The sequence below is a fragment of the Hippocampus guttulatus genome, chromosome 10 (assembly GCF_054856545.1).
Source record: "Hippocampus guttulatus isolate MCC_2025c chromosome 10, RoL_Hgut_1.0, whole genome shotgun sequence".
In the NCBI taxonomy this organism is placed as follows: Eukaryota; Metazoa; Chordata; class Actinopteri; order Syngnathiformes; family Syngnathidae; genus Hippocampus; species Hippocampus guttulatus.
Window position 1 is genome coordinate 7,427,272 of NC_141270.1, and position 23,237 is coordinate 7,450,508.

At 41.6% G+C, this 23,237-nt stretch overlaps 3 protein-coding genes across 4 annotated transcripts in view; 1 reads left to right on the top strand and 2 right to left on the bottom strand.

Moving 5' to 3' along the window:
• Positions 1–13,092, top strand: part of spock2 (SPARC (osteonectin), cwcv and kazal like domains proteoglycan 2) — a 29,718-nt gene extending 16,626 nt beyond the window's left edge. Inside the window, exons 2-10 of the mRNA XM_086122550.1 lie at positions 847–892; positions 5,934–6,048; positions 6,158–6,263; positions 7,455–7,566; positions 7,638–7,772; positions 8,342–8,560; positions 9,154–9,216; positions 10,839–10,970; positions 12,354–13,092. Of these exons, the coding sequence (XP_085978676.1) occupies positions 847–892; positions 5,934–6,048; positions 6,158–6,263; positions 7,455–7,566; positions 7,638–7,772; positions 8,342–8,560; positions 9,154–9,216; positions 10,839–10,970; positions 12,354–12,499 (1,074 nt within the window). The 3' untranslated portion in view covers positions 12,500–13,092. The remainder of the gene's footprint in view (positions 1–846; positions 893–5,933; positions 6,049–6,157; positions 6,264–7,454; positions 7,567–7,637; positions 7,773–8,341; positions 8,561–9,153; positions 9,217–10,838; positions 10,971–12,353) is intronic.
• Positions 13,093–13,873: 781 nt separating this feature from the next.
• On the bottom strand, positions 13,874–17,465 carry tysnd1 (trypsin like peroxisomal matrix peptidase 1). The gene is made up of 4 exons (XM_086122844.1): positions 16,218–17,465; positions 15,896–16,026; positions 15,141–15,326; positions 13,874–14,686 (listed from the first exon to the last, which is right to left on the bottom strand). Exons 1-4 carry the CDS (start codon positions 17,258–17,260, stop codon positions 14,484–14,486), a joined length of 1,563 nt encoding a protein of 520 aa, XP_085978970.1. The 5' UTR covers positions 17,261–17,465; the 3' UTR covers positions 13,874–14,483.
• Positions 17,466–19,315: 1,850 nt separating this feature from the next.
• sar1ab (secretion associated, Ras related GTPase 1Ab) lies at positions 19,316–22,914 on the bottom strand. 2 transcript variants are annotated; one of them, XM_086122834.1, is made up of 8 exons: positions 22,827–22,914; positions 21,993–22,055; positions 21,842–21,912; positions 21,272–21,391; positions 20,958–21,023; positions 20,781–20,884; positions 20,578–20,709; positions 19,316–20,270 (listed from the first exon to the last, which is right to left on the bottom strand). In XM_086122834.1, exons 3-8 carry the CDS (start codon positions 21,897–21,899, stop codon positions 20,154–20,156), a joined length of 597 nt encoding a protein of 198 aa, XP_085978960.1. In that variant the 5' UTR covers positions 21,900–21,912; positions 21,993–22,055; positions 22,827–22,914; the 3' UTR covers positions 19,316–20,153. The 2 variants fall into 2 exon arrangements, with proteins under 2 accessions (XP_085978960.1, XP_085978961.1); XM_086122835.1 differs by having other exon boundaries at positions 21,988–22,055.
• Between the last annotated feature and the right edge of the window lie 323 nt (positions 22,915–23,237).

The window sequence follows — 23,237 nt, forward strand, 5'->3', positions numbered from 1 at the left end:
TGTACATTATGCACAACTCTCATTTATTATGCAATGATCTCATTGTAACATGTATTTGTGACACATTTTGATGCTTTAGGAAACATTTTTGTCTAAATTGGAACAAATTAGGGCATTTACATGGAAAACGCGTCTCTACTTACAAAATTTTCTAGTGAAGAAATTTCTTCCAGAACCAATTAATTTCGTAAGTAGCGGTACCACTGTATTAAAAAAAGATATCTACAGTATAAACATCATTTTTTTTCCTCTAACCTGCATGCCTACCTTAAACTTTCAGTGAGTGTTGTTGTAAAGGCAGAATTTATTTGGGAATATAGCCAGAAAATATGGAGAATTGTGCTGTATAATTATTATATCGACTGATTTCTGAAGCAAACGCATCCACTTTTTAGCTTGATAGAGTCAGTATGCAAAATGCACTACTTTCCACTAATTTCCACTCTTTTTCTCTCCTTTTGCCGTCATTTCATCAGGAAGTGGAGGTCAGTTCTTCTAAGTGTTAACATAAACTCTCTCCGACGTGTTGATTGTCTTTATATGTGCATGGCTTCGACATCATATTCAAATTCCAAGCACTACAGAGCACTTGAAAAGCCATCGGCCCTCGGCGCCATATGTCTAAGCGTGCAGGTAAACAGCAAGACATTAGTCAGACTCATTTCCATACAGATGCACACTCATTTCACGTACGCGTCTCGCTGTGCTCATCATCATGTTGTCAAGACAAAATGTGCACATGATAATCAGCGTGTGGTGCTAATGGCACTTCTTACTTAAAAAACTGCATTCATTGTCTGCGGTTCTTCAGCATCTCACTTGATTCTTTTCTATGTCTTTGTGCAGGATGATTATGTGCGCAACTGGGATGAGAATCAAGGCGCCAGTGACAGTGAGTTTTCTCTTCTCCTTTGTGCTTATTTTTTAGGTGGACATTGTAACATAGAAACAGAAATGGAATGTTAAGCCACAACAGAATTAACATTGTTTCACATGCATGTAGACCGGAGCATCTCGGTAAATTCGAATATGGATTTGGGAAAACCTCATTGATTTTAGTTGTTCAATTCCAAAAGTGGACTTGTAACTGTAGACACAGAGGGCTCTGTTTTTGTCGACAGCGCACATGATTCGTGTGCGAGTGCAACCCATGTTTGGTTTATTTGGCAGACTCTTGCTGGGGGTTCTGGCATGCCCACAGCGTTTTTGTTTTTTTTTTTACACGCCACCGGCGCACTTGACAGTTTGGTGACTAAAATTTAGACCAGCAGAAAGCAGGTCTCAGTTGTGGCTAGGGTTGTAATACTGCTGCAATTTTTATTGTAGATGTTCTTTATTTCAATTTTATTTTATTATTATTATTATTATTTTTGCTATTTGGTTTTCAGAGCAAGTTTTTATTGGATTTGTTTTGGGGGGGGGTTCAAAAATACTTCGTTTTAGTTTTTATTACTTTAGTATTATTTTTAGTTAATTTTTTTATTGCATATTTGTTGTGTGCAAGATTTTAAAAAACGGTATGTATTGTGTCGCAAAAACTCCGAAAGCTTTTTTTAGTTTGTTGCCTGGGTGCTTTTGTATTGGCTCCCGCCAGATGACGTCACTTCTCAGCAACACACAATTAAAGAACTACAAGGACCAGACGACTGTTCGAGCTTGTTTCTTCCGGTGAACGACCGTGCTGTGAGCGACTGAGGCACCTAATTGACATTATGCCGTGACGGCTATTGCATCGCACAGATGTTTCATCCAAATGTGACATGACGCACTCTTACAACATGAATCTGAATAGGTCGATCAACATTGAATATCGTCTGGCAGAATCCATGACCCTCGGTTGAACCAGATACGCACACGTCATTTGTGGATTGTAATCCACAGCCTGGAGTGTGTGCATGTGTGGGTCACCCGCTCTTTCCTCTCACAGCAGAAAAAAAAAAGAGGTTGGGTGATTGATATATTCTGTTTGATGTGCCGGAGCAGATCGAGAGCAGATGCACCTCCCCCAAGGAGATGCTCAACATTGCCTCTGCTACAATCCATCGCCGCTTTTTGTCTATTTCTTATTTCTTTTTCTTCTTTTGTTTGTTTGTTTTTTCTTTTTGAATCCGCAAATGCGGAAAGACTCTAGAACATCCTCGCCTCACAGCTCAGCACGAACTGAGCCTGTGACAAGCCTGAGTCATGTCCTCGCCGCTTGATTTGCAGCTTAAATGAAGTCGTATGAATGAGTCCATTAGCGCGGTGTCTGAAGGCCTAATGAAGGACTAATTATGCTTTGCAGTTGAGGGCCGGACAGACAAGTAAAAAGCACGGAGGGGAATATATGCGACACACGGGAGACAGTGATTAAGACTTAATTTAATGGAAGCCACTGTCATCGACAACTGTCGCAGGCTTTGGTGAGACGAAAATTGCCCACAAAAACATTAAGTCCATCAGAGAATCTGAAATCAAAGAAGAGGCTGGTGGTTAACTGTGGAGAGCCATTTGAGCTCTGTTGCTAACAAATCAGCAGCACAGAGGCTCGGAAACAGTCTATCAGATGAATTCAAGCGCAATAATGAAGACATGCGACAAGCGACGACTGGTTTAATCCATCCATCCATGTGTCATTAATTTCAGAGGACTGTACCACTTCTGCTACAGTACCGGTACTATTATTGATATACAGTAACTTGAATGGTCACTGACCGTAATTAAAAATGGCATTTTATAATGCTAGCTGCTACTTGCGATCCTCTAATTATTTAGACCTAATAACTCTCCTCACATAGCGGAGCATGCATTCGCGGTAGCCATGCTTTTGCTCACTCCAATCACATGACATGTAGTTGGAGGAGGCTTGCTGAAGAAATGTAGCCTCAATCTAGGCTTATGTACTGTTTTTTCCTCAAACAATAATAGTTGGTATAAATGATCAGCGAAATAAAAATGCCAATATTTATAAAGGTTTTTTTTAAAAGAACCTTAAAGGGGAAGAGAATTTTGCGGTTGACTTCCCCTTTAACAATCGATCCAGAAACACACAGGCAGCCAACGCTTTCCAATGGAGGAAAACAAAAATGAGAAAATCACAAAAACAGCACAATGACCTTGCAAGAGCCAGCAGTCCTAATTTTTCCTTCACCGGGTATTCTTGACCTCACAGAAGACGGATGTGTAAAACTTTTTGTCAACAACTCACACACACACATACACACACAGAGAGAGTTGAGAATTTGAATCAGGCACCGCGGTGGCGTCTCCGCTCGGGGTGACCTGCGCACTGAGTGAGTGAGTGAGAGGTCAGGCTAATTTGCATTGGCTTTCTCTAGTCAATTGATCAATGCGGCCAGTGGCTCTCTGCTCTGATTGAATTGCATCGCTCTGCTCATCGCTGCGGGAGAACAGTAATTTGGATTTGTAAGAACAATCACGCACACGCATAGTCACAGTCACAAGCGCAGGCATGCACATACGAACTTTTACACCAGTAGTCCTTCTGTATGAATGTACAACAGTAGCAAAATAAAAAAATATATCTATTTGAAATGAACCCAAAAGCTCATGTATGAGATGAATTGGCCAAGATGAAAACAAAGGACATTTTCACTATAACTATAGTTAGTTTTATAAATGTAGCATGTAGTTTCAGTTCATTTTCCTTAACGCATTTTTTTCACTTTTAGTCTATTTTCCATTGACTATACTGTAATAGCCTTGCTTCAGGTGTAGCTAATGTTTGGTGGGCCAGTGAGGGTACGTCCTCCACAGATTTGGAAAAATGTATAGATATCGTGTGCCTACAGGTAGGTTTGGATAAACCTTTGTCCTCAATTTACTTTTAAAGACGACACGTTTGAGCTCAGTGAACAACTATTACGGTTCAATACATTTTCAATGTTGTCAGTTTATTTCGGTGGTTAATTTCACAACAGACAGATTTAAATGTTTCATGACCGTATTGTTATTATTATTATTACTATTGTGTGTTTGTGTATGTGTGTGTAATGTTGGGAAGGAATACAGCCCAAATTCACCATCTGGAGAAATTTGAATATTACATAAGAAACAATCAAATTTATTTTTGATATGGGCATTTGGTGATCACATCATAACCTGTCCACTGTAGTAACCGCTGTCCCAGAGGGTTAACTACTAAAATAAATGAATGTTTAAATTGTTTCAACCAGTACTGTATGTCTGCCCACTCCTTTTCACATTTTTAAGTCGCATCGTTATACACCGAGACACATATCTGTAGATGGGAAGATCACAGACGGCGGGAGGATGCTGCAGATGACATTTAAAAATGTCAGGTAGAATAAGGGCAGTTACCTAGGTAACCAGGAACTTTCATCGGAATAAGTGACTGAGCGTGTGTGACAATTGCGTTCACATCCTTTCAAGTGCAGGCTTTACCTCCTCATTAAGAGTGATCATGTTCAAGTGTGCACTGACGATAAGAAGGTCCGTGACGGGGACGCGGCCCGTGCTCGAATTTCTTATCCTCAATCCGCATGGATAAACTTCATTTGAATCTGCATTGGGTGGTACCAAAGCACCCAATTATTAAGGGAGGTTTTCTGCCTATTCGCGCGTTAGTTTAATAGCATAGCAGAAACGTGGAGGATAGGTGGGATGGCACGGGACTCATCAATGAGCGCGTCATCATGAAATGAAGACATAAGATGGAAGACGGCCACGCTGACATGATTACACAGCGAGCGAGCGAGAGTTCTCACAAACAAACCAGATTGAGCCACAAATCACAGTCAACCCAGAAATGAGTCCCAGGACCGCCGAGAGAGAGCCTGTTGCTATGGAAACATCATCATCGGCCGCCGTTGCTTTAATCTGCGGAAGCCTGTTAAGTTAACACGAGGCTCAGGCAGATATACCTTATGCTGCTTGTGTGCGCCCGACACAGCAGTTGGCAACCGAAGACACAGATTTATTTACTAATGTTTTCATCTTGGCGGCACGGTGTCGACGAGTTAGCACGCCTCACAGTGCAGCGGGGCAGGGTTCGATTCCAGCTCCACGCTTTCCTCTGTGGAGCTTGCATGTTCTGCCCGTGCCTGCGTGGGATTTCTCCAGGTACTCCGGTTGCCTCCCACATTCCAAAAACATGCATGGCAGGTTAATGGAACACTCTAAATTGTCCCTTGGTGACAAATTATTTGAAATACGAGCCATCGCTAGGCAGACTGTTTTTTTTGTCGCTTGCCATGATGGCAGTGAAATTCACATCAGGCAGCAATTTGGCAGACAGTAGAAGAGTTTTCAAGCTCTTTACTGCTATTTGTAATAGATGCCGAGTGGAAAACCTTGCATGTAACAAAGAGCTACATGTTGTGTATTTAAAAAAAAACACACACCTTTGCCAAAGGGACGTCAGCTAGCTTAAAGCTAACACACAATGCAAACCACCGTACATCGGCTAACAAATAGCATCAACGGTGCGGTGTTATCACCTTTAGGCAATGGATACTGTATTTGCTCAACAGTGCAGCAAAATGTAGATACAATGTGAATATAACAATATTCACAGGCTTAAATTCTTTATCATCTGCAAAAAATGATGCAGCTTACTGAGTACTTGCATGTCCATGGCCATCTTCTCATGTATAATGTACAAACCCAATTCCAGTGACGTTGGGATGTTATGTTAAACCTAAATAAAAACAGAATACAATGATTGGCCGTAAATGTTTTTGCTATGTTGCTGTTCTATATAAACACCTCCTCTGCCCTTCGATAGGCCTTGCTTTATGGAGTGGGGCACAGTCACGCTCGAGCGGAAACCCTCTCCTCCCCAAACCCTCATCAACCCCTGATTAATATGTACAGTACATCCTAGCACCTTTGTCCATGGAATGATATATTTGTCGCATAAAGGACAATGAGAGCGAAGCAGAAACACCAACAACATCTTATTGTTTTCATAGACGTGGACACCACCAAGGACCCCTGTCAAAAGGTTAAGTGCAGCAGGCACAAGGTTTGTATCGCCCAGGGCTACCAGAGAGCTGTGTGCATCAACCGCAAGAAGCTTGAGCACAGGTGAGTATGTGTGTTGTGTGCAACATTATGAGTAGTTGAAGTCCAAAAGAGGCTACACAGTAACAGCAAATCTGAAAGTGAGTTGTGCGTGTTGCTTTTTATCTCGCAGACTCATGCAGCCTGCTCTCAGGTCTTCTGATGGCAATTGTCAACCATGTCCCATCTCCTCTACCGGGCCTGTGTGTGGATCTGACGGACACAACTACGCCTCAAGGGTACCCTGACACGTGACACCCTCCACCACACACACACACACATACACACACACACAATCGTGACATTGATTGGTGATTTCCAGGATCAGTCATGATGTTGTGAATTCTAAATACTGTTTTCTTTTTTGGATTCCTCATCCAAACAAGATTCTATGTAATCATTTTTAATGTATCTTATGCACAATGAATTGGCATTGGAACTATCAAAAAAAAAAAATAGCGTGGCCATGTTATTTTCACTGGACTCTTCATTAGGGATGTTTGCACATTCCAATATAAGAGCTATTTAAAAAAATAATAATAATAAATATCTGCATTTAAAAAGCTTTACAGGTAATAAATAATGGTTTTCGGGGTGGTGAAGTTTGGAATGGTTTTTCTAATATTTTGCCCATCATGCAGATCAATAAAGTAACCAAAATAGAGCAAATGATTCATCATTCATCATTTCTATGTATCACTTTGACACGGCAGCCACCAACATTTGGAGGAAATAAACATATTAACAGCAGAACATAATTTCACCAAAATGACATTGCATTTTTCCCCGATATCTGTCCTGTCCTAGCCAAAAAGTCCAGCTTTGGCTTTATAAGTTTGTTTCTGTAAAAAACAAAAAAAAACCAAAATGAATCACTATAACGGTGTGGTGCAGAAGGAACCAATCAGCCACAAAGGTAAAACTATGCAGCTTCATTTCAGCGTGTTGTGGTATTTGGTAGCTCAACCAAGATGGCATTTTTATTTCCTGAAAAGTACTGACGTTGCAAGAATTCTGCCTGACAGCAACGAGTCATAACGGCCGTCAGAGGGAACCATAACTACAATATGGCCCGCGCAAAAAATGAGACTGACACTCCCGTTGTAGTCCTTAAATGTCTAAAAGACACTGTCGGCATACATTGTCCTCATGACACTGTGGGGACATTGTCAAGATAGGGGGACTAACAGTATAGAAGTAGAAGGACCAATATGGGCTAGAGGGGGGTGGGTTTTTTTGTATTGATTTATACTTTGTCTTTTACATCGCCACTGCTGACCTTGTGCAAGTCTCGCACAGGAACGAAGGCATATAGTGGCTCTCCCTCATGAATATTTGATCCGTGTCCCTGCAATAACTCATTTGACTTCACCTTCACGTGTCCTTATTGCAACTGAGCGCGCGTGTTAATGTGTGTGTTTGTGTCGCAGTGCAAGCTGGAGCAGCAGGCGTGTCTCACGGGGAAAGAGCTGACCCCTAAGTGCTCGGGTCTCTGTCCGTGTTCGACGCCCGCTCCCGCCGCCAAGCAGGAGGGTAAACGCGGTAAGATGCGCATGTGTGTTCAATGTAAACATGAGCGTGAAAAGTTGTTCCAAAGATGGATCTCCCCGCAGAGAGTTGCACCGGGCAAGATTTGGCTGATCTTGGTGAGCGTCTTCGGGACTGGTTTCAGCTCCTTCAGAATAATGCCAAGCAGAACAATAACAGCAAGCCCGGGACCAAAAACACCGCAGCCAACGCTGCATCAGGTTGGAGAAACTACTTCTACTACGACTACTCCTGTTACTGTTGTTTTGGGTCTGGGCATGCATTGCTAAGACGCTATTAAAATTGTTTTTTTTTCCCCTTTGTTATTATTTGTAGGCATGGTAACAATTTATCCACTTGACAGAACTTGAGTGAGCTAACTCCATTTGTTTTTCATTAAAACGTTTATTTGTCTCACAATGGAGAAATTTGCAATCGACGGCAGCAAAATTTGGAAGGAAGAAAGTAGGGAAAAAAAGTATTTGCATGCATAAATACATTTTCTGGGTCTTTAGATGGGGTTTCTTTAGATTTTTTTTTCATTGGGTATACCCATGATAGACATGTCAATCAAGTTACGCCGGTTTTGGGGGCTGAATTTTCAAAAGAAAATTCCCGAAGGTGTAACCAAGCCAATATTTTTAGGTTACGCTCATGATTGCCACCAAATTGAAAAAGAGAAAGATTGAAAGCCCTAGAAATCTTAATTTTTCAACTGTTTTTTTTTAAATTTACAATTGGTCTGGCTGCCTCACACACACACAAAATGTGTTTTTCTTCGTATGCTCAGTGTTGGACAGGAGCCTGGTGGCCAGCTGTAAGGACTCGGTAGGTTGGATGTTCTCCAAGCTGGACACCAACGGCGACCTGTACCTGGATCAGGCCGAGCTGGCCGCCATCAACCTGGACAAGTACGAGATCTGCATCCGTCCCTTCTTTAACTCATGTGACTCCTACAAGGACGGCAAGGTGTCCACGGCCGAGTGGTGCCTGTGCTTCTGGAGAGAGAGTGAGTGGAACGTGTTCATCCGTCACCGCAACTGCCATGCTTTCTAACATCAAGGCCGCCCTCGGGACAGAAAGAGAGAAATGAGGGTCGCCTCTTTAGTATGTAGTTTCCTCGTGTCTGTCGCCATTTATCTCCTCCCGATATCTCTTCCTACTGTTCCCCGGAGGGTTGAAATGGCTACCGCCAGGCAAGGAGAACATTGCTGCTGCTGCTTGTTGACAGCCTCGTTCTCCCTCAGCTCTCCGATATACACAATGAGCCGAGCAAATTCTAGGTCCCAAACTTCCCGGCATTTGAGAGCAAAATGTGACAGAACACGCAAAGGAAGATTGCCGCAAGGCTGATTAAGAACAAAAACAAACGAACAACAACTACAAAAAAACTGTGGGAGCAAAAGCGCCATTTGGAGCGACTGCCAAAAATGCCTTCAACCCATCGATGTACTGAAAACCATACTGTGCCAGCTCACAGCTCACAGCAGGTTTACTGAATTCACTTCCACACACTGGGGCAAAATTTGATTTATGCTCCTCACATGCATGAAATGAAAGTCAAATTTTTCATGCAAATTTCACAATGTTTACCCCCTTCAGAGCCACCCTGCCTGGCCGAGCTGGAGAGGATCCAAGTCTTAGATGGCGGCAAAAGAAAGTTTGGTAGGTAGTCTCGTAAGAATTTGTGAATCCTTTTTGGAGTCGTCTTAATTGGATCAGGATTTGAATCCCGAACAGGAGGCGGGGATTTGATCATGATCGGGTTTATGGATTAGAATTTGATACAGACAGACGACAAGGAAAAACGGGCCAAAGTGTGTGTGTGTGTAAATATGTGTCTAAGTGGGTAAATGAGTGTGTGCATATTTGGACTCGTGCGCACTGCAGATTTTGGCTGGCTGACTGGGCTCTGAGTCAGGACTGTGCAAGGACACCGAGGGCGCAGCGCCAGGCTGACTTTCAGATGCGCCTTTGAAATACTGCAGGGATGCTTTTATTTTGTGCCATCTGATTTGTATCCCACACATATTGATGAAAATTATTATGTTCCAAAATGTAATTGATATCATCGTTCTTTGGTCATGCAGATTCAGTATCACTGTGCTAGAATCCCCCCTATAAGAAATGGCAGCAATAAACATGTTTATGTGAACTTGTGTGAGAAATTTCCAGTCCAAGTGTGAGAGGCTTTGCCTGTCAAGCTGAGGTATGTTCAAGCTTAAGTGCTGCATCAATTTTTGAAAAATCGGCCGTTAGCTGTTAGAAACAAATGCCAAATCGAAAATTATCCATTCGAGCTAGAACATGTCATTGCATATTGTCCTCAGAGAGGAATGTTTGGATGGCACATCCCATCTCTCTACGTCTGCCGAAGCTACGTAGGGAGTGCACATAACAGTAGCTATGGGAATATTTGGCCGGCTAATGCCTCACGGTTGGCTGGCTAAGGGTAATGGAATCCTAGCAATGGGAACATTTGAACGGGAACATTTGGCCGGCTAACACCTCGCTGTTGGCGGGCTAATGCCGTGCTAGCAACAAACATAATTAAATTTGCAAACTTGGATGCCAGACCTGAGAGACGAACTAGCTTGGTGCTAGCTAGGATGAGGCCAGTAGCAATGCAAATTGATTTAAAATAGGACCAATCAGAACAAACATCTTTTGTTCTGCCATTGACCAGGGTACGGTGCGGGATCCAGGAGTTTAATGCAAGTTATTTTCAACTAAAAAGGCTAACCTTTCCGTGTGTTGAAACGCTGCGTCACCGCACCAGTGTAGGGCCTGGCTACACGAAAATATGATTGAATGAGCTAAGTGAATATGGCTTGTGGAGCTTGGGCTGTCTAACACTGTAACTTTCAAGCTTTCATAAGTTACACTTTCTCCATCTGGTGAAAATCCATGGTCCAAATACTTTTTGTAGCGGATATTGAGCTGGACTTGTGCGTGTTAAATTTTCAAGGCAGGCAGGCACACACACACACACACACACACACACACACACACACACACACACACACACACACACACACACACACACACACACACGCGCACACATCTTCCAAATATGCTCCACCATGCTGATTTTACATATTCATCACCACCATATTCTGTCAACAAAATTGATATTCATAGGTTATGGAACTGGTTGCAACATATGCTGCATGCCTTATACTGGGAGTCAAGTGCAGTGAAGCCTGATGCAAGCCTATTCTCTGCTCACCCGTGTGTGCGCGCGCGTGTGTGTTTTGTGTGTGTGTGTGTGTGTGAACATTTGCCAGGTCGCTTCATCCCAAACTGTGATGAAGACGGCTTCTACAGGAAGCTGCAGTGTGACAGGGGAGAATGCTGGTGTGTGGACCAGTACGGCGGCGAAGTAGCTGGGTCAAGGATTCGTGGAAAGCCAGATTGCGGTGAGTTCCTCCCCCCGCAAAAAATCCACTCATTTGAGCCCCCCCCCCCACCGCCCCCAACCCCATTGCCTTCGCATCCCTTTGGATTAACCCCCTCCCTGCAGTCCAGCCAACACAAGGTATCTTTTATGTCAAGTGACTTTCCCCTCGCTGCAAAGAGCACATTCATGCGTCGGGCGGTCATTTGCATTCCAAAGCGTGTTTTGTTACTGCGAGAAAAGTCTTTTCAAGATAAATGAGGGCTGCTCAGACAGAACCTTCTCCCGATAAGAACTGTTCCTGCGTCGGGGGCTTAGGAAATAACTCTTAAATCAGCACAAAGTCAAACTCCTATCCTTATTTCACCACTGTTTCTGCTTCCATTCCACTACTTCTCATTAGGAAAGTGTGCACTTGTTCAAAGTGAACTGAAGGACAATGCTGCAGATGTAATGCTAAAATATAATATACATACACATTCTCTCACTTACTGGCACAATCTAATAAGATCTCATACAAATGCAAGATTAAAAAAAAATTAAATCTGCGTTTAAAGATAATGTTCACAAAATTATGATCTTTCAAGAAATATATAATGTCATATTGTTTTATTACGCATCTATTTCATATTGTGCTTGAGAGGCAGGGTACCTTTTGAATTATTTTTAAAAAATCCTTTTTATGTACCACTAATCCCCGTTGTTGCGTGATTACCTTTTTAAGGCTAAACACAAATTTAATCCCCCCCCGCTCCCCAAATGTTTGTTTTCGCACACAAACTAAGACCTAACAACATTTCGAACTTTTGTATAGCATCAACTGTACGTGCTGTACAGTATGACTTTGATTCACTTCTCCCAGAACACAAAAGAATATACAAAGGAGGAATAATTACATTACAGTCAAAAAAAACGTGGAGACAATACAGCCTATAATCACACTAATTACCATTGTGACATGAATCCTTCTCAGAACATTTTATTTACAAGGGCAGACTTTTTCAAACGGCTCTTGGGCCTGATGAGAATGCGTAGGTGTGCCGAATGCATCAAATGCTCAATACTGTATGGTATTGTGGTACTGCAAACGTAATCTTATTTAGCGTTCATTGCCCATTTTACGCACAACTTTCAGCATCAAAATAAATAAATTCCTCACGGTTTTCTATCATTTCAAGTTCTCAATCAATGGACATCATCCGTTTCTGAGATGTGTGCCGATGGTGATCGGATGTTGTGAAGTTCGCTGTCGCCATGTAGTGGCCATATAGTGCATCTGAAACTCACCTCTCAACTCACTGCTCAAATTACCCCCCCCCCCCCAAAACAAAACAAAACAAAACAAAGGACTTCTGTACAACAATCCTGATTGCTTCTTCTTTTTGTTTGACCCCAATATACGTAGACGAAGAAGCCGCGTATTCGGGCGACTTTGGTAGCAGCGTGGGCTGGGAGGACGAGGAAGAGAAAGGCGGCGAGGAGACCGCCGAGGAGGCCGAGGAAGAAGAGAGCGAGGCGGGAGAGGCGGATGACGAGGGCTACATCTGGTAAAAGGTCGAGCGTTTGTCCTTGCCGCCTCTCTTTTTCCAACGCCATCTCCAGGTTCCAAAAACACACAAACAACGGAGGAGACGCCCAGGGTGGATGTTGAAAGGGGAACATATCACTAGCAGTAATCGTGGGGTGTGCAGTCATAAAGCTTGTCCCTCATATTTGTGAATCTTCGTTCTATTCTCTTGTACGTATGTTTGATTTCTAGAAGATTTTGAGCAGCTTTCCGGTAGTTTAAAATGGCCGACCATTTCTTGTTGCTTTCATTAGAGTAGAAACATTTTGTCTTGTTTTTATTTTTTTTTTAAGTGGCAACTATAGAGAGGACATTGACTTTACCGTCCTCATCTCATTGCGCTTCAGCTCCAATGTGACAGTAGTGCTGTCTCATTCCTAGTGCGTCACTCCGCAGCTTGTAAATAACGTCAAGTCACATTGTGTACCAGAAGAGAGGTCGCCGCCGAGGGCTCCTCTTTTCTTCGGCGACAAGTGTACATTGTATCGTCGTGTCGGTCCGTTGTTGTGTTTATTAAAAAAGGAAATGATAAACATTCAATAAACGTGAGTGTGTGTGGCCCCAGCTGGCCACCGTACATTGGAGTCTTGGTCTGAATATTTTGTGTGGTTTACGTGTTCGCTTCCTGCTGCTAGTAGCAATGAGTGACAAAGTGAAAAGAAAAAAATATTTTCCAATTTCCTCCGATCATGACTTCTTTCTCATAATATTGCAACCTTGTGAGGTTTCTCATAATTTACAGCTTCATTTTCATAAAATGACTTTTTTCCCTCATATTGCAACACTTATAAAATGTTTTTTTTTACAACTCAATGATTTAAATTATTCCAATATTATATAATAATATTCCAACAAATTTTAAAATGAAAGCTTTTCTCACAATATCACATTTTAGTTTTGGGTTTGATTAAAACTTTTTACTTCAAATATTACAAAGTAATATTTTATCCAAGCAGTCATAGTCTGAACTATTGAGATTTTTTTTTTTTGGTAATGAATGAGTCCACGCACAACTGTCATCATTGTGTTTTCTAACATCTTTTAAAATATATATATATATATATATATATATATATACTGTATATATATATTTTTTTGGGAGGGGGTTCTTATAGATAACAAATGAGTCACCACTGGAGATGCAAAGCATTGACGTGAAACTTGACGCTCATGTCACATCCCTATTCAATGTGTCTGCTGACGTTAAATCTTGAAGCCTGAGTTATATGTGCCGCACGGATCCTTCGTAGGCAAGAACTTCCAAATGTGTTGTGCTGGGAGCGGGCGATCCCCTCTAGCAGATGTCTCAGTGTCTGTTACCCAACGGGACCAATCATTCTGTGCAACCTGTCAGCCAATTATTACTTGGGCGCTTTAATATGCTGACATATTTCCGGCTCGGCGAAAAAGGAACGACAGAGAAAATCCAAACATATGGTTGAGCAAACAAGTTCCCCAACACTTACAGTATTTATCAGCTACGGTGACATGACTGTCAACTAAATTGAAAAAAAAATTGTTACCATGATAACAGTGCAAAATGTAACATATGCTGGTTCACGAGTAGCTTTTATTTTTCATTTCCTGATCTGTACACGCAATGTTTGAAAAGAAATACTTTTTTGTAAAGGTAAAAGGATTACAGCGCACATGCACTTATAACACTTGAGTTGAAATTATTCCGTTTTGTGAGGCACTGCTCTCCCCGCCCATGTGTACTATGGGGCCCAATGGGCATTCGTAAGAATGACAACCAGGGGTGGCGCTAAGGGGTTGCACTGATTGAGCAACTTCTTGTTTTATAACATAGCAGTATGAGCATGAATTGAAAGGCAATTCCCCATAAATCTGAATGTTTTGCATCATTTGGAAGTGTTCAAAGTGTTCTCTGCTGATGAATGTAATTTATATTTAATAAATTGTGCCAAACAGGCCGGTTCCAGTATTCGTATGATACAGAGACACAATTTACAATTTGCTTGGTGTACCTTGTAGCCTCCACACTCTTTTCACTTGTTCTTCTGCAACATCCAGCACATCAAACATCCTCACGTCCCCAAGCCGACTTAAGTGAAGAAGAGGTCTGTGCAGCATGCTCACTGGGATGCAGAAGTTAAGGTGAGGGTAGGTCACTTTGGAGGCCAAGTCCCTCGTGTTGCTGGATACGATGCCTGCAACGATAAGCCGTGCTCAAACTGTATTTTCAATCATTGTTTTGTCACTTCATAAAAAAATGTTAAAAAGTGCAAATTATTGTAATTTAGTATATTTTTCAGTTACAGCGAGCATCAGTCATTGGTGGATTTTCACCATTCCGGACAGAGTTCACTCCCAATCTGTACTATCTACTCTCCTCTCCAAAATAGCACGAGCAACATGGTGCATTCAAGGACGTTTCACAACGTTGAGAGCTAGGAAACACAATGCAGTTCAACATATTAAATGTTTTGCTTCAATTCATGTTTTCAACAGCTGTAAAGGCTAAATTGAAATCCCAATTTGATTTCGGATAATTGCCCGGCCCTACTTGTACTTTTACTAGTCCTTTTTAAACAGGTATCTGTACTTCTATTTAAGTAAAGAGTGTACAGGTATGTCTCAGTTTTCTTATAGCAGGCTTATTACCAAGAAGCTCTCCCGTGGATGCTCGTATGACAGCGCCCCCACTGGTCCCTGCCTGAACTGCACAGGTGGTCTGAAGCATGACGGTACGGTTGTGATGACTGATGGCTTTGGAAAGGACACCGCAAGTCAACGACGGGCCGCACCAGCGACCAAGCCCACCGTAGCCCACCACCAACACAGATTCACCTGCGGGTGGAGATGGCAAAATTATTTTTTTCATTTTACAGGGTCTCTCTACCACCTGGGCACAAAATGCACCATAACAAGAAATCACATTTTCAACATTTTATTCAATTGAAATACAGTGGCCTGCCACTATATCAGAGTTCATTGTTTGTGCCCCCGCTATAGATATATATAACTTTTCACAGAGCATATCGCAGACTGGCATCATGCCACACCGCCCCACGAGGCACGTTCATATGAAGACATTACAATATGTACAGCACTTTCCATATATTTTATACTTGTGATTTTTGGGAGTGGTTGAAATAGGTTTGCAATAGGTTTAAAAAGTGTAAGTACAAATGTGTTTCAAGTATGTTTTGGTCTCTCTACATTACACAATCGTGGATCGGTCTGGAACAGATCCCCTGTAAAGATTAGGGGTTCACTGTATTGATAAAAATACAATATGAGTTATGAGGCAAATGTTGATGTCCTTTACCAGGTTCACATGAACAATAACTCCATGTTGCTGCAAAGGTTGCTATGTGTGACACCCTCAACATGAAGCTAGTGATACACTAACAAACCTGTGTTGAACTCGTGAGCCATTTGTGGAATGACGACGTCAAAAATGGATTCTCTGGACCGCACCACAGCGACGTCATAGGGCGATGATGCCTTAGTGGAGAACAGGACGTCGCCAAAAGTATCGAGGACTCTGTGATGCATAAAAACATTCACCAGAAAAAAAAGGACAAGTTCGGAAAAAGATATGCGAATAAGTGAATTTGCAAGTGACAAGTATACAGAGAACACTGTACTAATGAAAGCAATTACAGTCTAAACGTTTTGATAAGTGTAAAATAGCAATGGCCTTTCGCGGTACGGTTCCCCCTTTATACCGTGCACCTGGCTCTGTGGTGAAACTTGAGGGCGACTGTGGACTTCCCGTTGACGACATGTCGGCAGGTTAGAATAAGTTCAGGGGTGACAAGTACCCCCGATCCCCAGTGTTGCCCGCTGTCCACAAAACACACGTTCAGATATGGACCTGCATTGGCCTTTCGGGTCGTAAACACCTCTGCGGGGTGAAGCCAGACATCATGGAGCAGATCCTGAATGTCGCCACATCGAACAATGTTCCGGAGGATTGAGTGGAAGGAACAAACAAGCGTGAATCCAATCCACTCGTTGGCCTTCCAGCCAAATGGTGACACTATCACTCCGACCAGGTGCAGGGAGTCATTTTCCATCGTGTACAAGCCACCGCCTTCTGTGCCTGGCAAGCAGCGGGCATCTGTGAGGATGATGGCGTTGTCCTCGCCCGCCAAGTTGCTGATGATGCCCTTGCTTACAGTGCCATTGAAGAGGTCAGAGCAGAGGGAACCAAACGGCGAGCCGCAGGCGATGACAGGGGAGCCTTTCTGAAGACACGTGCTCCTTTGCCAGGAGACGGTACCTGGATGTGGCTTGTCTGCCTTGAGTATAGCGAACCAACTGAGGCAGTCAGCATCTCGAAAAAGGTCGTCATCATCATCGCCATGGAAACGCCACTGGTCAGCCTTATGGAAAAGTGTCTGGAAAGTCTTTTTGAACTCCACACAGTTGACCAGCATCAGCAACTCAGCTCCTTGCTCATCTGTCCTGTGTCTTGTGCTGGGTGGGCCAACTTCACTCACTCCACATGCACTGGCCTCCACATGACTCCGGGAAGGAAAGCTGATGCCGATTTTAAGGTGGTCGCGGAAGTTGTGACGTAACAGGAAGCGACGTTCGCTGGCATAAGAGGACTTTTTGTCTATAATGAAACGAAAAAACGGCAGTCCGGTGGATATCACCACTCCGGTGGTGGGATGGATGACAACGGCGCTAAAGCTTACGGGCGAGGGAGCAGAAAATGCTTCATTCAAGGTAACAACACAGCAGCACCTCTCCACGTCTTCTACTTCCATGGTGTTAGACGAGCAGATGAACTTTGCCCATGCTGACGTTTAACAATGTTTAACCACTAGAAGACACGTTGAAATGTAACGTTTAAAAATCCTCACACAGAGGCGACGCAACCATCATACTAAAATGGTTAAACAGACTCGTCATGACCAATTTGAACCCGAAAGTTTAAAAAAAAGTGGTTCTGTTACTTCGGTACTCGTGAACTTCCTGGTCTCGTCTCATTGACTCGCGAGAGGTGACGACTCTGACTTGCTATTGTGATTGGCTAGAAAGAGTCAATGAGCATTGAGAAGGCGGGGTTTCCAGTGCGTTTTCTTCACTACATTTGTAATTTGTTAAATAATCGTGACGAATACCTCTCTGTCGTATTTTAAATTGTATATATATTTTTTTAATAATATAATACATTAATGCTAGATTCCAATGCAGTTTGGTGTGAAAATATAATTCACTGAATGGCTCGTGGGAAGGACGATGGTTACCCGTTGTTGTGATTGGCTGGAACGAACCATCGATCCATCCATCATAGCTCGGAGTTTTTTCCTCCCAGGGCTAAAGGAGAGAGAGAATTCATAGTGGGGCTGAGTAAATAATTTAACCCTCATATTATGTTGAAGAAAAATCACATTGATTATGTTGTGGGTCATTTTGGGTCACTGTAAAAATCCACACAAAATAGTCAAAAAACAGGTTACACCAGTAACAACTTTGTTTAAGATGATGTAAACATTCAGATAAGAGATAGACAACATTTTTTTAATCCCAAATGTATATTTAAGAACTGTTTAGTTAAAGTTTTTCCATGTCACGCTTCTTTTTTTTATTTAACTTTTCTGAGATTTTCAGTGTTTTATCTACAAAGTATTGCACTGGCAGTTGTATGTGTGCTGTCAGATTGTCAAATCCCCTTTTGGTTGAGTTGTAATCCAGGATCATTTGTGGCTTCATGTCTTCTCTTGTGCTCAGAGATGCATCTGTGTGCATTGTGCTCATTACAAGAACATTTTTGTTTTTCTTTGGGCAGTATGAAACAACTGCTGCTTTCTCAGTGAAAACAAATACTGAGGAATGCAGAGGTCTGCCCTGCATCTTCAGAATTTCACCGGGAATTTCTGTCTTATTTCTTCTGACTGTTGCCAACATAGTCAGCTTTCTCTCCTGAACTTCATCTCCAAGGCCGTAATATTGTAAAGAAGTTATGACTTTGCAGTCCTTCACTCATCCTCAGCACCACACATATCATCTGAATCTTCTCAGATGCTCCTCCAGGTAGCTTTCCAGTATGCACTTGCATATTCCATGCAAAACTAGATATTGCATCACAGGCTGCCCATATTTTGATGCCATACGTGCCAGAAAGATCCTCTGTCTCTGAAATGCCTTCCTCTGCATCACTATCCCAGTTCAAACTCTGTGATGAAGCTTATTCAGCTGTAAATTTTCTGGAGCTCATTTTTGGTATGTTGGTCAAAGAAATGACACGAGAAGAGTGACGAGTCAAATGAGAGAAAGTTCCTGCTCTACACATACCTGGCTGGGTATCTGGCAGTCACTGAGCAGTCAAAACAAAGTACTGTTCATCAATTAGACATGTTTCTTTTGGATCTGAAAAGCTGCTTGCCCACATTAAAGTGTCTGGGTCAAAATGACCCCCAACATCATATTTGTATTCAAACTGTGCACAGACATCCCACTACACATCAGAGTGTCCAGATTTTACACATCAGTTCATGACCCTAGATGAGGAAAAGTCACTAAATTTCATGAAGAAAAAGAAAGGATATCCAGTGCTTTGGTCACCGCAAAAACTGAAACGGGTCAAATTGACCCTTAACATAATATAAGGGTTAAATGGATATTAGAATATAGAATAATAGGCTGGAAGGGTTTAACTGGGCCGACATAGATTTCTGACATATATTTTTTTTTCACAACAACATACAATATAATAATGATGTGAATGTTGCCTCGGGACATATACAATTGTATATTTTTTGTAGATTGTAGATTTTCCCTAAAAATGTTTCAGATATTAATAAAAAAGAAGCAAGACGTTTGTAGAAAGAATTTATTCTGACCCAGCTCCAATAAAAATTTGATCCATCTTTCGTAACCTCTATAGAGTCAACTTGGCTTCCATTATGTAAATATATAAATAATTATTCATGTACAAATAATATTTAAACACACATCAACCAATCCTTTCGCACGTATATATTTTTATACCCTGATTTCAAGCACCACCTTGGGACTACTCTCATAATATTGCTGTATGTGGTGAGCAGCTACTAATCACAAAGTACTCCAGTCTTGTCATAGCAATTATCCACGCAACCTTTATCATACAGTATACTTCAACTATATAAAATTGCACTGTCATAGTGAATCTCAGAGCAAAAAAAAAAAAAAGTAAATTAAAGCACTTTGCACCTTTAGTGGTAAACCCTGTTTTCAAAAATACCGCCCCCCCCCATCAAAAAAAAAAAGTCCCATCCATTTCAGGTGAGCGATTGGATACACAATTCAACATGTGCTTCAATGGCACCAATGTGTGTCTTTAGACAGTCCGCAAAACTTTAAACAAACCGACCTTTGCTGTAAGTCAACACCAGCCGCTAAAAATAAGCAGCGGGTCAGAAGCTGACTCGCCGTTGATGACACTTTCTCTATGGCACCCAAAGGTAAAAATTACACAGCATGAAGACCCTTGGCTACACTCACAAAGTCGTCTTTGACTTTCTGTGGTATGATGTTTTTCTAGCAAAGAATATTGCCCACATTCCCAGTTGACATGGTCAAAATTCTGAGGGTATGTAAATAAAATATTTCCCAGATTACAGGTGGTGTTGTTTTGTAAATCAGCACTCATATTTTGGATTAATTAGCATTAAATTAGTCAATGTATTGGGACAGCCAGCGAAATCCTTCTCCATATCCTTGTCTCTTCAGCACGCTGCACATGAAAATCTCCATTGGCCTCAAATTAAGCTCCTTCAGTGACACTTTGCCCTAAAAAAAAGAAACATAAGCCACTTTTACAAAGGCAGTAAAGTCATCTTCTATATCAATGCCATTTGTATGTGTGGCATGTAAAAAAAAAGGAAAAAAGGCTGAACTAAAAAAAAAAGTATCGGACGAGAAGATGGGGCTTCAGGAGAAAAGAAAAAAAATAAATGTTGTATTAATTGATAAATGCTGTTAAATACATGTTGATGCTAGCCTGCGGCCAGAGTGGCATATTTACTTTAAATAAATAAAGGTAAAGTAAAAAGGAAAAAAAAATCTTTTATCGAGGTTCATGGCATGTGTTGCTCACCTTTCCAGTCGTGTGTCCATGGAGACCAAACATCCCTCGGAGCGCATCCTCACTGATGGCCTCCGGACGATCGATTTTGTTTCCAAGGATGAGAACCGGCACGTTTGAGATGGTGTCATCTGTCAAAAGCGCCTGAACAAAGAAGAAGAGTCCCATTTATATATGACTATGAATGTGTGACAAAAGGTAAGGTTCAAACGCACATCCAACTCCACTTTAGCCTCAGGTAGTCGCTCACGATCAGCACAGTCCACCATGTAGACAATACCGTTTATGGCTGGGAGGTAGTTTTTCCAGATGCGTCGTGCTAGAACCAATTAAAAAAACAAAACATTTATTATTAAAGATGCATGACCAAACATTATCCCTCTTTTCCTTACCTTGCGTGTGACCGCCCAGGTCAAATGTGGTAAAAGTCATTCCAGCGATGGTCAGCTCCTCAGATGCTGAGGACAGACATGATGAATTGATTGATATACTGTACAGTAAGGACGGATGGATGATAGATGAGAATAGTTCGGTGGATAGATTATATATACAAACGGATGGATGAAAAGATCAAGGGGTGAAGGATGAATGATGGAAAGACGGGCGGATGTTGGCTGTGTTGAATGATGGATGGATGTAATGATTGATAGATAAGTGGGTGAGTGGATGGATTGATGGACAGATAGATAGATAGATTGATAGATACTTGGGTGCAGTGTGGGTACATGCTGGCCCAGCCTGTCATCTCTGAGCATGTGGAGTAGTGTAGTTTTGCCGGCATTGTCCAATCCGAGGAAGACCAACTTGCCAGACTTCTTAGACAGCCCTGCACAGTTATAATAAAGTATTTAGGTAAGGAATCGTCTGTTTTATGATCATTAACTTGTACGAGGGATACTGTGGAACCTCCAAATTTAAACACCGCTAAACGTTGAAAATGTGAAATGCTGACCTCCCGATTTTTGTAATTGATTCTGGTGACGGCAAGGGGGGGGGGGGGGGCGCAAGGGGAGAATTAGTAAACATAACTGCGAAACAGGACATTAAACATTGTGCGACACGTTATATAGATCTACTAAGTCCAAAGCAATAAAAGTATAGAATGTACGCCAGAAAGTCAGCTTCATTTTGTCATGAGGTGAAGAGACTCACTTTCCATTTTGCCTAATGGGGAAAACTGCCCTTAATTTGAAAAAAATTGGACGGAAGATGACCTTAGAAGTTCCACTGTATAGAATGATTTTTTTTTAAACATGTTACTCATTTTTCACAATACCTAACAATTGCAGGACACCACTGAAGCCTCTGTAGAGCCAGTCGAAAATAAAAGACATTGTGCTGGATTGTCTGTAGTGGAGATAAGCATAAATTAATCACAGAACATTAAAAAAAATGAGCTAGAATTACTGAAGTATTGCTGACCGTACTGCAAAATCTCCAAGTAGGCCGCTTTTTTTCTTGAGCCTTATAATACTGCTGGTATGCGTAAACTGTAAGAAAGAAGAGCGGAAAGAAAAAAGACGCCTTTCCTTTTAATTATTATTATTCGTAGTAATAGTATTAGTTTATTGTCATATGTTTCCTGTACAGACAGCACTTTATTAGAACTAACTGTTGGTAAAATGCTCTATAAATAAAGTTGTGTTCAGTAGACTTAATAATCACAGCTTCCTTGAGAGAAATAAAATAAAAAACTTCGTTAGTTTGCCTTCTCAGACAGACACCCGCTGATCATCTCCGGACTATTTTTATTATGACAAGTTGTAGCAAGGACACTTGATATCCAGAAGGTTTTTTGTCACACACTCATACACCTGTCACGCTGTATGCAACTCTGTGGCTTAATCCATTGCATATGAGGCCTGCTTTGAGGAAAATGTCACTAAACGAACCAGTTTCGCTTCAAATTCCACATAGTTTATCGTCAACGGACGACCATATTACGATTAACCGTAGCCATGTTCTTATTTTCTTAATTAAAGGCTTTCGTGTTGGATTTTTTTTGTATGTGCACGGACAAGTTATATACAATGAGATCAAAATAAGCAGTTTGCTATTGTTATTCAGTGAGGACAGCCGGTTTTAGAAAATCGCAAGAGGGAAACATACGTTTCACCGCCCTAAAGTAAACAATAACAACATTTTAAGTAAACAAACGAGCAGAAAAGTCCAGAAAGAAACAACGAAGTTCGAGTCTGGTCGTAGAAACTAACACGATTATGCAAACTCGAGCTAGCCAGAGAAAGTTAATCAATAACTACCTTGTTCCGACCAATTTATGGTGCCAACGTCCGCCTGTCCCGTCAGCTGTAAAGTACGACGCAAGTTTGACATTTAACCGGAAGTACGTCATCGTGCTAGCCTGTTTGCTAACTCACGATTTGAACAGTCTTGTATCAAAATAAAAAAATGACAGTATACTTGATGTATTCACTAAATATCGAAGATTTAATATATTTATACAAATTAATTTTTTTATTTGTATTTTTCTCTCATTTGGTACGTCTCTCACGTAATACGTAATCGTTTAACGGAATATGTAGATTACTTGGTTAAATAAAGTTTTGAGGAACATTTTCACAATACAAGAAGTCACCATGTCATACAAAACATTTCAAGAAACATTCTAATGCAGATTTTAAATGCATGGCTGACAAATAAAAGCCTAAAAC